At 34.0% G+C, this 17,286-nt stretch overlaps 1 protein-coding gene across 1 annotated transcript in view; it reads right to left on the bottom strand.

The window, feature by feature from the left end:
* The window catches only part of LOC108745587, a 130,857-nt gene that overhangs the window by 10,573 nt on the left and 102,998 nt on the right, over positions 1-17,286 (bottom strand). Inside the window, exons 9-10 of the mRNA XM_018481817.1 lie at positions 17,005-17,116; positions 2,671-2,773 (exon numbers count right to left, since the gene is read on the bottom strand). Coding sequence (XP_018337319.1) covers positions 2,671-2,773; positions 17,005-17,116 — 215 coding nt within the window. The remainder of the gene's footprint in view (positions 1-2,670; positions 2,774-17,004; positions 17,117-17,286) is intronic.

Genomic DNA, 17,286 nt, shown 5'->3' with positions numbered 1-17,286 from the left:
AAGTTTCATGAGAGAGAGAGAGAGAGAGAGAGAGAGAGAGAGAGAGAGTTCAGATCGCTTGATAAACGTGAATCCGTTGTTGCGTCCCGACGGTGGCTGTTATTGGAACACATTGCTCCCTTATCTCTTTTATCGCACGTTTTTATCGCATGGATTTACGCGATGCCAATTAAAATTATCAACTATACTGAGTTTCGGTAGAAACTGTGATGATCCATACAAAAACACGTTAATCTCTTTGTAATTTTATTAAATTCCGGAGAGCATTAATACTCTCAACTATATTTGTAATATTTGTCAATATTCATTGATATTTTGCGAGTTGTGCTCCATACAGATATAAGAGTGATCGACTGCCACGGACATAAATCATAAAAAAAATATTATTTCCTAAGCTTAGGAATTAAGCATATGACATTTCTATTTATATTACCTGTGCGATAAGCGGTAGCCTCATAATAGTGATGCATTAGCGACTTGCGTAAAGGTTGTAAAACGGCTGGTAATCGCATAACGTTACATTAAAACGTCCATTCCAATTCGGCCTGCATCTGACAGGATTCCGCACGTTATTTCCACAGCCTGCCGTCGGTTCGCGCGATGGAATAATAAAAATATTTTTCGATAATCGCTCTCCGCGGAGAAAGCTTGTCGAGGGATGACATTATGACGCACTGTGACGTGGCGTTTTCAACGTGGCAGCTCGACGATAACGCCCGTCGTAACGTTCGTTGAATCGCAAATGGGCTTCTGAATCGGCGACCCGATATAGAAGATATATTATTCGTCCTTTTATCCACGGGAGACTACGTTAAAATCGTCGATTCAACTCCACGTGACTCGCGATCGAACGGCGCGACGGGGATGGCTTTCCGATTGACTGAGCCTCGCAATGATCCCCACATATGTGATGTAAATGTTCTCGAATGGGAAACGCAATAGATGGCCGGGTATTCTTTTCGGGATCGAATCTGATCGGCCATGTAAATTCGATCGAATGTACGGGGGTGCGAAAGCGCGATATTCGCGCGGAGACGGTATTCCAACCGGTCGAACAGCTTTCGCGTGACTCTTGATAAAACTGGGATGATTTTTTTCATGAAGAGCATGTCGCAATTTCGTTGGACTTCAATCGTCCGATCAAATTAATTGGAGACCGAATTCACTGGGACGGACGCTTGATTTCGCGTTTTGTCCCGCCGTGTTAATCGGACGCGGAATTTCTACGCCCGTCGGGAGAGTATAGTAAAAGTTGGACGACGACGTGATGCATGGACGGCGAAAAAAGCGCCTTCCTACTGTCGCGATCTATTGACGTCTTTCTCGCCCCTGCGAACAAAGTGTTAAATCGTGAACGGAATCTCTGTTTGCATGGCGATGCGTTACAAAAGCGCAGCTTCGCGATTGGCTCCTCGGCTGACTGAGTTTCTCTCGCGCTATATAAAGGATATCCACGTTGTTACAGTTCTCCTACTTTATTTCATCTGCGGACTTACCCCGCAAATTGGTCACAGAGTTATATAATACATTTTAAAAGATGGAAGAAATGCGTTTTATAAACGATGGAAAAAATATTTGCCGTATTACATTTATATGATAAGGTGACGTACAAATTGTTAATAATAAATAGAGCCATGCTTTTTACTCCAAAAAAAAAATAGATCAAATTTTTATATTTATTTATCAATTGTTGTTGCTTTGTGCGTCTGTGAGATACAGATCAAATAGCATTTCGTGTTCTATTTCGTTATGTATATCTCGCATACTCGCTACTCAATCTCTCCTCTTCTGTCTTCCGACAGAAATATCTTGAGAATTCAGCATCATGGGATCGCCTGTGTCAAGGATCTTGTATCGTAAGATAATAATTTTTAAAATATGTAAAAGAAGTCGAAAGAGTGATAGCATGAAGCAAATAACATGGATATAATACTGTTGGATGTCGTATAGTTATTTATATTCCTCTCCGACAAACGGTGTTAAATTGCAAACAAAAATTATTTTCGCGCGCAACATTTCGCATTGCCAATATTATACCGCAGTCAACAATAAAACTGCTCGCTTGACTGCATGATTTACAGTTATCCTGTATAATAACACTTTTAAATACAAAATGTAAAGCGTTCATTCACCGAGCGTCCATTTTGTACGCGACTGAATGCAGATTGCGTGAAATCAGGCCGGAGGTAATAAAAAATAATAAATGAACGAACCAAATAATAAATGATAACCCGAATGATGAAAATTGTAATTTGTGACTAAGCAGTTTTTTTTTTTTTTTGGCAATTTCCGGAGCATACATGACCTTTCTGCATATTGTGAAATATAAAACCATGGAGTTACATGCAAAGTCAAACATTATAAACAATGCAAAATTGAAACCTTTTGAAAATCCAAAAAAAAAAGAGTGTTTCTCCAGATTTTCGAGAGACACATTCTTCCTAGATAGTTTCGAAAACGGTATTGGATTACCAAATGAAATCTTTACAGTCACGTTAAGAGCCTCGATGAAATGGGAATGCCATAAAACGAGTATGAAAATAAAAGGACAAGAGGCGTGCTTCACGCTAATGTGGTACGGCTTACGACAATACTAATTAAGGATAATATCGTTTTACGAGTTCACCGGAAGCGTAAACCGCACCGAGAACGCGATTCTATCTTACTCACCGTCTCGCCCGCTTTTGATTGGGTCCCGTGAGATTCAGGCCGCAGCTGTTACATTTTAGGCACTCCTCGTGGTAGTGGTTGTTGTCGTACAATGGCGACGGTTCTTGAAACAATAAGCGCAGAAATAGAATAGTTTCTAAAGGACGACGCATAATAATACGATATACAGGTAAATGCTTGCAGCGATAAATGTCGAAATAAGAAAAAAACAATAAAATCTTTTAATTATTAAAATTATAAAATAAAAGGATTTTAATTATAATTAAAATGAATTATCTTTTATAATAGATATTCAAATTTTGTCTGTCACAAGATAAATCCCTGTATCTGTCAAAAACTCTCTCTTTATATCTAAAGAGCCTCTCAAGAGTCTAATCACACAAGAAATATGCAAGCAATATTTGACTCTATATTACAGACTATATAGGCTTCCATAAGTTTTATGGTCCATCTTCTGCAATACTTAGCAATAAACAGCAATTGCCACTATATTTGTCTCGTGAAAAGACTACATTACATAACCAGACTGTCTTGAGGATCTCTTATTCATATTTATACTAAAGAAATCATAAATATTTATCTTAAATAAATCATTTTTGTAATAATTGAAACGTTTCTCTCTATATTCACACGTATTTTTTCCTCGCTTTCACATTTATTATTCTACAAGCATCTACCACGCATCGCGTAATATCCTCTTTCTCATTATCGCCATTAACATCTCTCCTGGTTGTTCAGGAGAACTTGCGCATCATCCTGTTCCATTTACACTATTTTTCTACCTCCGCCTGTTTCCCGATACTCTCCCCTTCCCCCTTCTCGTTCTTGTGTCCTTACTTAACCACTCTCTTCCGCGAGGTCGTGTTGAGCTAAGCTGGGGTGTGGTCGACGCTCTCGTGACACCATACCACGCCACACCACGGCACACCGGAGGCCGTAAAGAATTCCAGCGCATGCCAGGCATGGAATTTTGATATCGAGAGGAAAGTAGGCGTCACGGCGCGGCGTCACGTCAGGAAGGAGGACGGCGCGACGTTCGTGACCGCTGTGATATGTACTAATTGCACGCATGCACGCACGCACATTCTGTCAATGAAGGCTCATACATGCATGCTCTATTCCGTGACTGCAGAATTAATGGGGGTTGTTAAAAATATCGTATTTAGTAACGTGGCTCCCATTCTTAGTTCTATACTTGGCAAAACGCTAAGGACGTGATCTTATAGCGTGATAAAAGAGAAATATGATGAAATGTGGAGGAGTGATTTAAAAATTAAAAAAAAATTGAATATCATTACTCTAAAATAAATTTTTTACAAAATAAAATATTTATAATTTGTAATTAGATAATTAATTTATAAATGTTAATTAACAAAAGTAGACGCAGAATGATTTCTCGAAGAGTCCACGCTGAAGAGTTGATGTAAATATTCATATATGTATATGTAATAATTTTATTCAAAATTATTCAAAGTTGCTTAAAGAATCACTTCTTCAGACTCATTTATATCAATTCAGAAGTAATAGTAGAAAGTCAGAGAATGCTGTACACTTGGCAACATCCTTTCCTGCATATAAAGCATAGATACGTCAACTTGAATCTCGTTGTTTAACTTGGGTTGTTAGAAAGTTATATATAATGTGATTATTATTACGTTTTAACAACGACGATGTATATCTTGAATAGAAACGGAACTCGTAATTGAATTTTGTTGAGTTAAAATTGTAATGGCTTCTATAACACAAGATATTTATTTTAAATTAAATTCACATGTATGAAAAATCGTATTTTATGTAATTTTAATTGAAATACACAATTCGAAATGTAATATGACATAATGATATTCTATAAATATAATATGATATCACATCAAATAAGTAACGAAAAATGCTTGCTTCTTAAATTTGTGAAATATTACTATTTCAGTAAACATAATTATAGTGGAAATGTTTTCGAATGAATTATTTTCATTTACAAATATATTTTAACTGCGACATAATCTTATAGCCCAATTTTTTATTTCTTTTAACTTTATTTTTCAATTGAGATAACGCAAAAAAGGCATATAAAATTAAATACGTAAACAGTTGCACCGGATGTTTTTAACAAAATAAATTTACAAAATCGACATTATTTCGAACGTATTTTATTACGAATTTTAACGAATGTTATTAATATTTACATACTGTTAAGAGAAATTTAAAAGATGCCGATGAATTTGAAATATTAAGTAGCTACGTTGCGGCAATCTCGTTACAAGTTTTCACGGACCGCAATATATTTCGTGCAAAATATCTAGATGACGAGCGAAATTATTCGTGTCCCAACTGTGGTACGTGATATAAGATTACGTTGGATGGTATTTCGCTTGAACCAACGCATTATATTCTTTTCACCCTCGGTTTACGCTATTATCTAATATACTTTACATGCAAGCCTTATGTAAAGTATATTAGATTTTAAACTTTTCTCTTTTTTTCCGATACGTTTAAGGAATCAAAATAAATCCTATATATACTTTGCACGATCTTTTTATTATAAATAAAATTTAGCATAGCTTATCAATTATCGAAAATTTTTAACATATTCTTTAGTATACAAATATCACTGAAAAGTATTTCACATCCCGCATGATTTTTGGCGAAAGTAAAAATTGAAAATTTTAAAGGATAACGCGATGGAATAAATTCGCAAAAAAAAAAACGCGGAGCAAACATGCCCGCATCGTAACGCGGATCGACGAAATAAAATCGCGTACCGGCGCAAAACGAAACTGCGGGAAATGTCGATTAATCCGTAGTTTACATGTGACGATATATATTTCAACACCCCCCCCCCCCTCGTCACGGTAGCGTGGTGTATACATACCTCTTTAGGTTTCGTTTTTTTATCTTGCGGCGCGATGCAAATCTCGTCTAAAATATGCAAGAGCTAGGTCAAATTCTAACGAGTGCCTACCACCGAGATAAAACATGCACTTTATCACTATTTGAAGCAAAGATTCGGAAAAAGTAGAAAGCGACGAAGGAGTCGCTCTACACTTGCCGGTTTTTTTTTTTACTCCCATGATGATTATATTCAAGATAACCTTGTTCTTATATATATTTATACATCCATTACACGACAAAATAGGGTATCAGGAAATGTCAAGTAACATGGAACGTGTAATCAACACTTTGCAAGAAAAAAAATTGTAATATCTCTCCTTCTATTTCCAATCGCGATAACGAGATGTCTGAAAGTTGAAAAGCAAGCCTTATTAAGCAAAGTAAATAAAAATGTTAAAGGAGCGAATAAAACAGAGCTTCAGTGTAGCTATTGTGCCGGAAGTATATTCAAAAATATTACTTTGGAATTGCGTGTTTGTTATTCCAGGCAGGTTTTAGTAGCGAAGGAAATTAATAGTGTGCACGCACGAACGGACTGATATTGAAGCAGCCTTTATCAATACTTTAACATGTTAACGGCGGACTCGATCTACCAGGTCGACGCTTCGAATTTTCGGACTCGTTCCATACAATCAAAGGCCCTTGCTTTTAGACAGCGCGTGCTTCATTTCTGTTTAATTTTTTTTTAATTACACTTAAAAAATATGCAGAATAAAAAATGAATTTCAGACATCAGAGTAAAACTTTTACTCCTGCATAAAACATTTTTTACTCATTTGATTCCGTGGTTCTTTTTATTCATAATGAAATAGGTAGCTGCAACATATTTTTCTTCACATGAGAATGAAGATATGAGAAAGTCAAGAATACCTTGGAAACAAAAATAATTTAATTTGATTTAATATAAATATACGTTTTGCAACAAGATAGTCCGGAATTTCAAAGAAATTAACGAAGATTTAAGGGTTTACGTTTCTGCAATTAAAAAAGAAACTACAATTTTTTGAGGAAACATTCATTGCATTTTTAAGTCGAAATTTTATTATAATCTCATTCTAATTCCTTTATGATGGACTTTTGTTGGGACAGTCTTCTATGTTAGCTTACAACTACCAGTGGAAGTGCATTAGATTACATCTCTCTCGCTACTTCTAATTAATTAATTTCTTCGTTGTTGTCCTGTTACTCCTGTTTTTGCTGATAAATGCAATCTCGCGGTCATACAGCGTTCTTTGTAAAGCATCCACTGCAAATAAAATTTGCGAGCGTTTATTCTTAAGAAAAAGATGAAAAACCCGACCACGTAATATCACAGACGAACATTGTCTCCACAGCTTTTATTGACGCTTTGACCCTCGTCTTTATTACGTGCTTGGATCAGATCGTTTATCCGTCGTCGTTAATTTACAGAGTCTGAGCTCGGTCGTGATTAATGAGAAAATAAAACTTGTCATATCTTATGCTACAAGAAAGCCGGATTTGACGTAAACTCTAAAAGCGAGTTTCAGCGGAAGCGACTCGCTTAATTCACCTAAGGCGCAATTATACGCACGTGCCGTATACGTAATGCAATTGTATCTGATAGTTCCAGAAAAGATGACGCCTATAAATACAATGACATTCACTGTGAAATCCAGAAGAGCGAAATATTCTTTTAGCGTTACCTAAAATTAACTTATTATTAATAATTATTATATTTATTAAATTAAAATGAGGGAAAATTCTCGCCAGTAAAACTGAAGGCAGAACTAATTATTTTTCGAGCAATTGTGCTCATCGTTCCTATATTATCATGTACGTATTCAACATTTTATAATAATAGCATTTAGTCACAATAATTAATGAGAACTATTTATAACCGCAGTTAACATCCTTTAACCTTTAGCTATCCAGGAAATTCAATTAGAATCAAATATATAGAATGTATCAGATTTTCTGTGTGTTTCTTTTTATTCATAGATTGTATGATCAATTAGGAATCGATCTTTGCCTAGTAAAAATGTCAAGGTAAATATTATGCTCCACTTATAAGTCGTATGAACAATCAAAATTTAGAGAGGCTCTGTATGGAACCTAAAACATACATATTTTGCGTATTGCGTTTCATGTAAATAAATACGTATTATAAAAATAAAATTTTCTTTAGCTCATATATTTTTGACTTAAAATTATTATCATATTATTTTTTAGAACAGATATGAAACGTGTGCAAACAGTAATAAATATCGTTTCAATTCAAAATCATAGAGAGGGAAATTAGTGAAAGATGATATTAATTTAGGAGCAGAGCACAACGCAAACTTTCAAACAATATAAACCAAATTTTCCCGATTAAGTCCGAACCATATGGCGATATGATATTGATATTGAATCATTTATAGAGTTTTCCAATACGAAGGATGTGGAAACCTGTCGTATATGGTGCGCATTAAGATGAGTTTACACAGCATATTCTCGATTCAAATCATTGCAAATAAACGAAAAATAAATGTTACCTAGTGTTTCGACAAAGGTAATTCTTCATGCTAAGAAATGAGATTCTCATGGAAAATTACTATCAGCTCGACGAAGCAAAAATCATGAAAATTCTTACGATCAGATGATTTATAATTGAAATGTACAAATACATATGTTAATATTTTCAAAATTAATTTTAATGACAGATATTTCTATTAATATAGAGTCGATTGTCCCTAAAAGGGCGCCAATAACTTATGAATTACAAACGATCAAAGATGAAGGGCTTTGAGTGAACTTGAGCTTGTCGATAGTTCACTTCCGATTCATTCACTTGGGACGATTTACCCGAGAGGATCACCAAGAGCAAACCGCGTAAATTCAGCCTTAGCAGTGAACGCAGTCTTGTCGTTGGGAATTGATGACCGGAGAGCGCGACCTCGGCAGAATTTATCGAAACCAATGAAATTCCCGAGAGTTCTCGCTGGCGATTACCACCGATGGAAATAATAATTACATCCCGTGTAATTATTGCACTCGGGATTCTTCTCCAGTTTGCACATATTGTAGATAAAACGCTCATTTACGTTTTTTTTTTTTTTTCGTTTTTTCTTTAACACTATATTCTCTCAAACTAATAAAAATGCACAGGTCCATCCGTACTTCGAGAATAGCTCTTGTGCCAGGAGAAAACTTCGTGCAGGTTTATGACCGTATAAAGTTTCGGGTTCCGAAAATTGGAATTTTAGGAAGGACATTCCAGAGAAAGAATTTTTATACGCTTCATAAAACTGCAAACGGTGAAATTGTATTTTGTATGTCGTACATTTATATGTCAATTTCCCAATTAATCCGTGTGGATTTGCGTTTAAATAAATTGCGGAGGAAAAGCGTGGCAGATCTTAATCACAATACACGCGGTCGCGAATAAAATGCCGATTATTTACGCTCGTGTGTGCCAAATTGGAATTTCTCTTTAATCCGCGAGTATGCCGCGCCCTTTGCGTCAATACGAATAATTGATTTGCAATTTGCGCAGGCAGTCCAAGGCGGATTAGAGCCCGAATAAATCCTTAATAAACGCACATGCGGGGAGTGATGTGTTCGAGCAACGCCCAAGATTGATCGACGCATGATTGAATGAATTTACGACCAACAACACACTATAAACATCTCGAGAACATCGATTTTATTGTTATTCTTTAATCTTCTTTTTTAAATCTTAAATTAGATAGACGTGTCCTATGCGGTCCTACATATTTCATGATACTACATTCTTATTTATTATTAATAATAAGAGAATGGCAGCACGAAGTCATAACCATTAATTAATTATTCGTACGTATAATTATGGGGAGATTATATAGCCACGAAAACAAGTAAAACACTATATGAATTATTAACAATCGACATGAGCCTTGCTTCTAATAGCTATGACGATAATTTTAGCGTTGAGTGACCGGAATATTAGAACAGTCCATGTACTATACACCCGATATATAAAATACTCCTTTAAGTGATAAATGCCCTTCGCATTGCAAACTTCGCGTCTATAAATTTATGACAAGAGATACAATTACTCGGATATCAATAACAGTGACATTACAAAAGAGATTGCTTCTTATCCTTATTATCATCATTTTATCGACACATTGCGTACTGAGAGAAATTTATCAGCTTCATTGTTAACGCGCATTCGCCGATGAAAGCGTCCTTTATAGTTGACAAATGGGTAAAGGACGATCATGAGAATTTTCGATGGCTGGCGTATAATGAGTCGAGAAATTTTTTCAATAGCATCAGCCACGGCCGATTAATATATATTTCTTGATTAAAAATTCATTAGATCGTGTTACATGATGAACGAGCGAAGAACATCGGGATTATGATGTAATAATTCAATAAGAAAGGTATAAGATTCCCGTGAATATAATAGTGAATATTCGCACAGTAAGAGAATGCATTTGGGCCCAAATTTGATTGCGATTGTTATTAGGATGACGCCATTATATGCAATGTTACATCTATTTTCTTATATCATAATCAGAACATTAATTTGAAACGCGTGTAATTTGTTTTGCTTCGTCCGTCACCTTCGCTTTCGTCGCTTCAAACTTATGAAATATGAAACAAATATTGTATTTCATCTCACGTATACAAGCGGTCAAAGAAAATGAAACAATCTACTATATATCCGAAATAGCTTTTTTTCTTTAGCTCCATTGGCTGAACGGTAAAGATTTTAATACCTATCCGCTCCGCAGGGATAATCCTAGGGGAACGACATAAGAATATGAAAAAAGCAATAGTTACAGTATTTCAATAAATAAAAACATAAAATGTGCCTGCAAATGTATAATTGAAAAGATTTAGCGAATAAAATCACGGAGAGATTTGCGGACAAATAAAATTAAGTAATTGCACGATTAAATATATTATTACAAACAAAATGTGATTTAAAAAAGAATGTCTTGCTAAAATTTTGGTATTATTTTTTATATATTGCATAATCTTAAATAAATATAAAATCTTAAATTAAACGAGATAACGAGCAAACACAATTTTAAAAATTGACTTTCGACTACTATATATCTTTAAAATCAGATCATCTAATTGCTGATTTTTCATTGCCATACAGTTATGTAAGTAATTAGGTAATCTTATTTATCTTTTCATGAAGGAAGCTATATAATAATCGATATTTTTGCAATATCTTTATCCTGTCTTAAGAAATATTTGCTCGTTACAATTTAACTCCATTGTTGAGAATAAATGTCCTCAGCAAAAAAAGCTGCATGCATCGACAAAAAAAGCCTACAATTGCATCAATAAAAGGATGAAGCGAAGGACGAAGATACTCAACGTAAAAGTTGGGGCTCTCACCTTATTTAACAACCTTTCTTTAATGGGAACGCGAAAACACACGAAAGCAATTTCGAAATGGACGCAGAATCGCGCGACGAAGAGACCAGGTCGATCTGGAAAATTACATTTGCTAGTAGCGCATAAATTACGGATAATTTGTCCATAGTCCCCTTTTCTACTCTCTTGGTTTGCCTTGAAATGTGTAACCACTAAATTACGCAAACACTGGACGAATCTCGAAGATAAAAGAAATATAATTAAGAGCATTGCAGTAAAATTAAAAGCTACTATAAAGTAGAAAGTTACCGAGGTGAAAAACTTCGGTGTTATGCAGGGAAAAGATAACGAAAAATGTAATAAGCTGTAGATCGATAAATATTATCATATTACGAAACACGGTACAACGTAATGAGTTCTAATTGCTACTCTGATCAGTAGATGTCAAAACACAGCAGAAAATGAAATATTGAAGAGTTGTATTTAAAAAAAAAAAAATACAGCATAACTAGTATTAAAAAAATCAAATATAATTTATTTCTTATCAATTTATATAGCAGTCGATGAATATTTTTTTGTACTTTAAATATGTTTGTTATACGAGTTGCTCAATTCATTATTATTGAAATTTATGTTATGCAAGTTGCTTCAATTCAGTGTTATTGGAAATATTCCAGATGGACACTGGAGTTAATTTAGTAACGTAGGTTGGTGTGGTAACTCTATTACATTTTATGTATTTGTACGTATTCGATAATTGTCTCTAATTAAATCATCGATAGCTGCCGTTTAATTGGCTAATTTAAAAGCGCACTTGCGAATATGTACGCATTAACATGCATACTTAATGTTACCTGTACGAGAAAAAGGCTAATTTAATATAGTTTCAGTATACATTCGATATATAAAATGATAATAAAATATTTAATAACATTTCATAAATTAAATTATCACTAATAGATATGATCGAATTATTTGTTTCGAAAGTACTTGTTGGAATAGTAAATCAGACAAATACAGCCGTAGATTCTCAACATTCCGCTACAGATTTTTGCTAACAAACAATTAATTTTCTCTTTAATAAAGCCAGCACATTGCAATAATTTTATTTGAAAGCGTTACTTATTTTTTAATCTTGCACAAATTTTTTTCCCGATTTAATGATACGCGATACCTTTTCGAACTTACTTACAAGATACAAGTAAAAGTTATCAACATTTCATATCTTTAATATGCTGGAAAGAGATGTAAAAAATGCTACGACAACTTTTAGTCGTTAACTTTAAGTTTCTTATAACGATCGTCCTTGGGAGGATCGTCGAGGAGTATTTGCAAAAATGATTTACCTCCGCATATATAACTCCGATGCAAATATTGTATATTTCTACAGGTACTCTCTTCATATATACAATGAAAAATTTCACATTTCAATAATTAATCGGTCATGATTTTAATTATATTCAAATTAATAAAAACCCCGTATTAATAAGTAAAAATAAAAATTAGCCACGGATCAAATTAATGAATGGAATCCGTTTCGGTTTACGAATCTAACGAATCAACATTTTAATCTCACGATACTCGAATATTAAAAATTAAAATACGCAACAGAATATCAATGCATGAAAGCATTATTTTTAATTAATTTCGACATGCGCAAAACACACAAAGTAAATGCGCTCGTTAAACGATAAAAGCACTCTCAGGGATGGTTCTCCGCGCACTGATTACATCTATCGTAAAATTCACAATGAAAATATTTATCGTTTCCAATATTATCGAAAGATACTCTTATATCGCATCTTAACTTGGCGAATACACATCATAAGCTCGACCAAATTACCGCTCAAAATGTAAACGTATAACACTATATTCTCTGCGGTGTCCGCATATCACCAATCCATAAAAAGACGACAGCATCATGAATGAGTATGATTGATTGATTGCCTCCTAAGTATCGTCGTACACGCTGTGACGATATAAGGTTGAATATCGTACTTTGAGAAATTCACGGTTTTAATTATTCGTTAAGATGGATATGTAGGTATAATACGCATTAACGTATTACACCGACGTATTAAAATTTTAGTAGGCCGGAGTAAACTACGTCATGCTTCTTCGACTTATATACGTTAGATCCGCAAAGATTTAACTTTGACATTTGGACATGGTGCGTTAGAATTCGTAATCTAAATTGGCAACTAACTATGAATTAACACGTATTGACTTATTAATCTCAAGCATCGTGTAACACGACATATTACAAATTGCGATATGACACGCGATAAGCTTCGCTCTAACTTCTCACGAGCGTTTAGCATGACACATATCATTTACTTTACTTTAAGTTACTTTATTGCTTGTGAAATAAAGAGAAAATGTTATACTATGAGTTGTACGATATTGCGAATTTTTATAACACTCTTTTCTCTGTGATGCTGTTGATCATCAAATTTCTAAAAGTTTTATATTAAACTTCATATTGTGTTTCGTGATTTAAATATTATATTTAGATAACTGCTCCTTCTCAATCATGATTTTAATGTAAGATTTATATTTTAATAAACACACTTTATCTTAAAGATTTATTTATATATATTATTATTATATTAAATTATATTTTAAAAAAGAATATCGAAAGGCGTTTGTGTCTAAAAGAAAATCGACTCTAAATTAATAATACATACAAATTTTGAAATAATTTATATTGTACAAGAAAACTTTTCTATTACGCATCAATAATTACAATAATAAAATACATCATATTATATAAACTAGATAAGGTTTGAAAAATGTATTGTACAATCGAATGTTGCAGTAGTACGGATCGGTGATACTGGTAGACGTGGAATCATTAAAATAAATTGAATATAAAAAAACCGAGAGTATAATATATGTAACGAATTATTCGAAGAATACTACAATGTTTATTCGAAAAAATATTATCTATCCAATATTCTATGTAGAATATAATATATAATAGAGTACAAAGAGTATTCGTATATAATATTTTAAAAGTAATCGAACATAACATTTTATAAAACTTTATTTTCAAAAAGTAAACATTAGTTAGCAATTGATTAATCAAAAAGCAAAATAAATTGTATAGTTCTCAAAATTATTTTGCCTAAAAAATGTATAATAATTAAAATATATTACTTTAAAAATAAATAGAAATGAAAAATCGTATTATTACGAACGTACAAAAAGTCATAGAGTTTAGTCGAAGAAGTTTAGATTTTAAATTTAGATTTTAAAATCAGGAATACGTGAAGCTCTTTTGTTTATATCAGGACAAAATGTACTCATGTAAAATTGTTGATTAATGTTTATTTCCTACAAAATACAGCTTTTTTAATAAAAATGTTCTCTGTACGAATATTTTTTGCACTCGATGCACATCCGGATTCCACAAAATATCCGATATAATATACAATTTACACAGAGTATAAAGTTTTCCTGATAACTTTACTTGCATTATGTTAAAAGAGAAAATGGAAAGTTTTATATTGAAAATGTAGTTCATACGATTGGGTCATACCTGTGGATCACTTTTGCGAGAGTCTCCAGTGTCATGACAGGGAAGCAACATCCTCGATCGCCAGGACGAGTCCTCCTCGCCATCACTCACAATGAATTTAGCATTACACAGAGAAAACACAATCGGCACACTGACCAATCGCGCACGCGACTATCGAACGATCGACATAATATGTCAAGGACGTCCGGAGACGTCCGGCGCCGCCTTGAAGGTCACAGAAGGGTTTTTTAGAACGTCCGACGATAGGATGAGTTAGTTCCCTGTCTCCCTGACGACGCGTGCCACGCGTTGGCCAATTTCCAAATTGTTCGCTTGATGTCGGGGGCCGATATCGAATGTGTTGTTTGCCGGGCCCCGCCACAAGTGGTTGTGTCCTGTCACCGGGAAACACCTGATCCTGCGCTCCGCGAGCGAAGACGATAGATAAGACGAGTTCGCGGTGTATATATACGCGAGAAAACGCCTTTGTTCACACACGAAAATCCTAACAGTTGATAAATCCAGATCTGCAGATCGAAAGAAAGGTCACCACCCACGATCAACGTGTTTTCATCGCTCTAATGGATAAACTCGACGGTGTCATCCTTCCGCAGGAAGAACTGTGCACCCTCCTGACAGCATGACTCGCCACCGAGCCCGTGGTTCATTTGATCGCCTCAGGATCGATCCTTCGATGCAAGTAAACAGACAAAGAAGAAAGTGAGACGGGCAAGAGGATTTATTACGTCTACCTTCAATTAAAACACGAGGGATTAAGCGTATCGTCCGATCGCAGAAGGTCCTTTTCTCAAGAGCGATCCTTCCTCGCTCGAATTCGATCGTCGATCCTCAGGATAGGGCGAAATAAACACTTGTTCCTGAGTTTGACGAATATTTTCGATGTCTTCGTCTCAATCTGAGACGTATCCTAGTGCGATTATTCTTGTGTATTTCTATAAAGACAGGAACACCTCGCGCACGAAGCGGAGCCGCAACGAATGTACACACGCTCGTCCTTAGCCGAGGGGTGTCTTACAACAAGGGCTAGTTTTCTGTTTTTCAGCCTATCGACTGCCGTGCACCCCGTGTTATTCCGCAGGAACTAAACCGGCCACGATGACGCCTGCGTCCTCGAGCGTCGCGACGGCGGTTATTCGCGACCCCCGCGTCCGATCGCGCATGACGCAGCAATAAAGGCGCGAATTTAGCGCAATGTTCGAGATGGAGAACGCTTGATAACGAATGTGCGGGCTTGCTGGCTATCTAAAGTAATGAGAATAATTACTACAATTATCTGAATCTCTAATTGGAATGAATATTAGTTTCAGTCAGTACGGAGATGAGAAAAACCTTCTCGATTGCTATACTTATGTAGAAATGAAATTAAATAAAATCTAAATGGAAAAATATCCATTAATAATAAAATAAACGTGGAAATTATAAGTGTATGTGTATATGATGTAATAATACACGATATAAGGAATTATAATTACAGAAAGGACATAAAGGATAAAAAATTAATCATAGGAAATAAATTAGTTTAAATGGAAACTATGTAACTACTCTCGTGTTTAAGTTTTTCATTAAAAAACAGTTGAAACCATATTGAAAATAATTTTTTATAATAAAAACATTATATGAGATATAATACCATTGAGAAGTATCATTGATTTGTACTACTGCAACATGACGTAATCCGATCATAAAAATCTCATAAAAGAGAGATTTTATTTTATATCTTTTTATCATCAAATTTAAGAATTTTTTAATAGTTAAAAAAAATTTTTTTATTATTCTTTTGATTGATTTGATTCGATAACACTTACATTTTTGTATGAATAAATATAATATTAATTAACACTTGTAATAATATTGAACGACAGTTATTTTTAAAATGTATTAAAAAAGTAACGGAGATTTACTTACATAATTCAAGTTTTAATTTAAATTTCTATTAAATGAGACGGATCAATAGTGTTGCGTTAAGGCTACTTCATTACATCGTTCATTACGACGCACATTTCAATATGTGAAACGTATTATATGATCTTTAAAAAAGAAGAAACAAGAACTTTTTAATCAAATCTAATAGAACAGTAAATATCTGGGATAAATGGGAAGGAAAATTTATTCTAGAAATTTTTCATGATGGAACATTGTGAGATATAATATCGTTGAGAAATGTCATTGATTCGTACTACTGCAGCATGATGTAATCTCTGATCATAAAAATCTATACGTATAAACATCCAGGCATAAAAATTTATACATATGAACAAATAAAAATATAAATGTGCTACATACTTCGAGTTTCTATATTAATACTATTATCATATATGTAGTTTAGTTACCATCAAGTGATTACCGAATTGATTATTATTTCAAGATTAGTACATGCACGGAATATCTTAAGTATATTAAAAATTCACAAAAAATTGCTTTCGTAAAAAGTTGTTGCTGTTAAAAAAGTCAGATGACGAATGGAATTTTCATTGGCATACGCTGAAATTCACTGTAATGTCGCGATTTAAAAATAATAATACGCGATTCCCCTTTGTACATAATAATTATTATATCGATCAGCGAAATTCCTTTTTATCACTCACCAGTCTGAGTGCTGCTGTCAAATAAAGTGCTGGATGTTTCCACTGTCATCGATGCGAAAGTACCATCCGTGATTTGAGCCGAGCTGTTTCTTCGCCCACGAGATCTTTGAACCTGCGAAATGTACAATAAGTACAAATTTCTTACAGTGATCTTTACAGATTAATATTAATTAAAAGGATGTAATAATTTTTTTATTAAAAAAAACAAAGAACTTTTTTTGGATTAGTATATATATCGTTACCTTCTTGATATGTACTCTCTTTTAAATATAAAATTACAAA

The sequence above is a fragment of the Trachymyrmex septentrionalis genome, unplaced genomic scaffold (assembly GCF_001594115.1).
Source record: "Trachymyrmex septentrionalis isolate Tsep2-gDNA-1 unplaced genomic scaffold, Tsep1.0 scaffold14, whole genome shotgun sequence".
In the NCBI taxonomy this organism is placed as follows: Eukaryota; Metazoa; Arthropoda; class Insecta; order Hymenoptera; family Formicidae; genus Trachymyrmex; species Trachymyrmex septentrionalis.
Note: the sequence above shows the minus strand (reverse complement) of the source record. Positions and strands in the feature narration are given on the sequence as shown.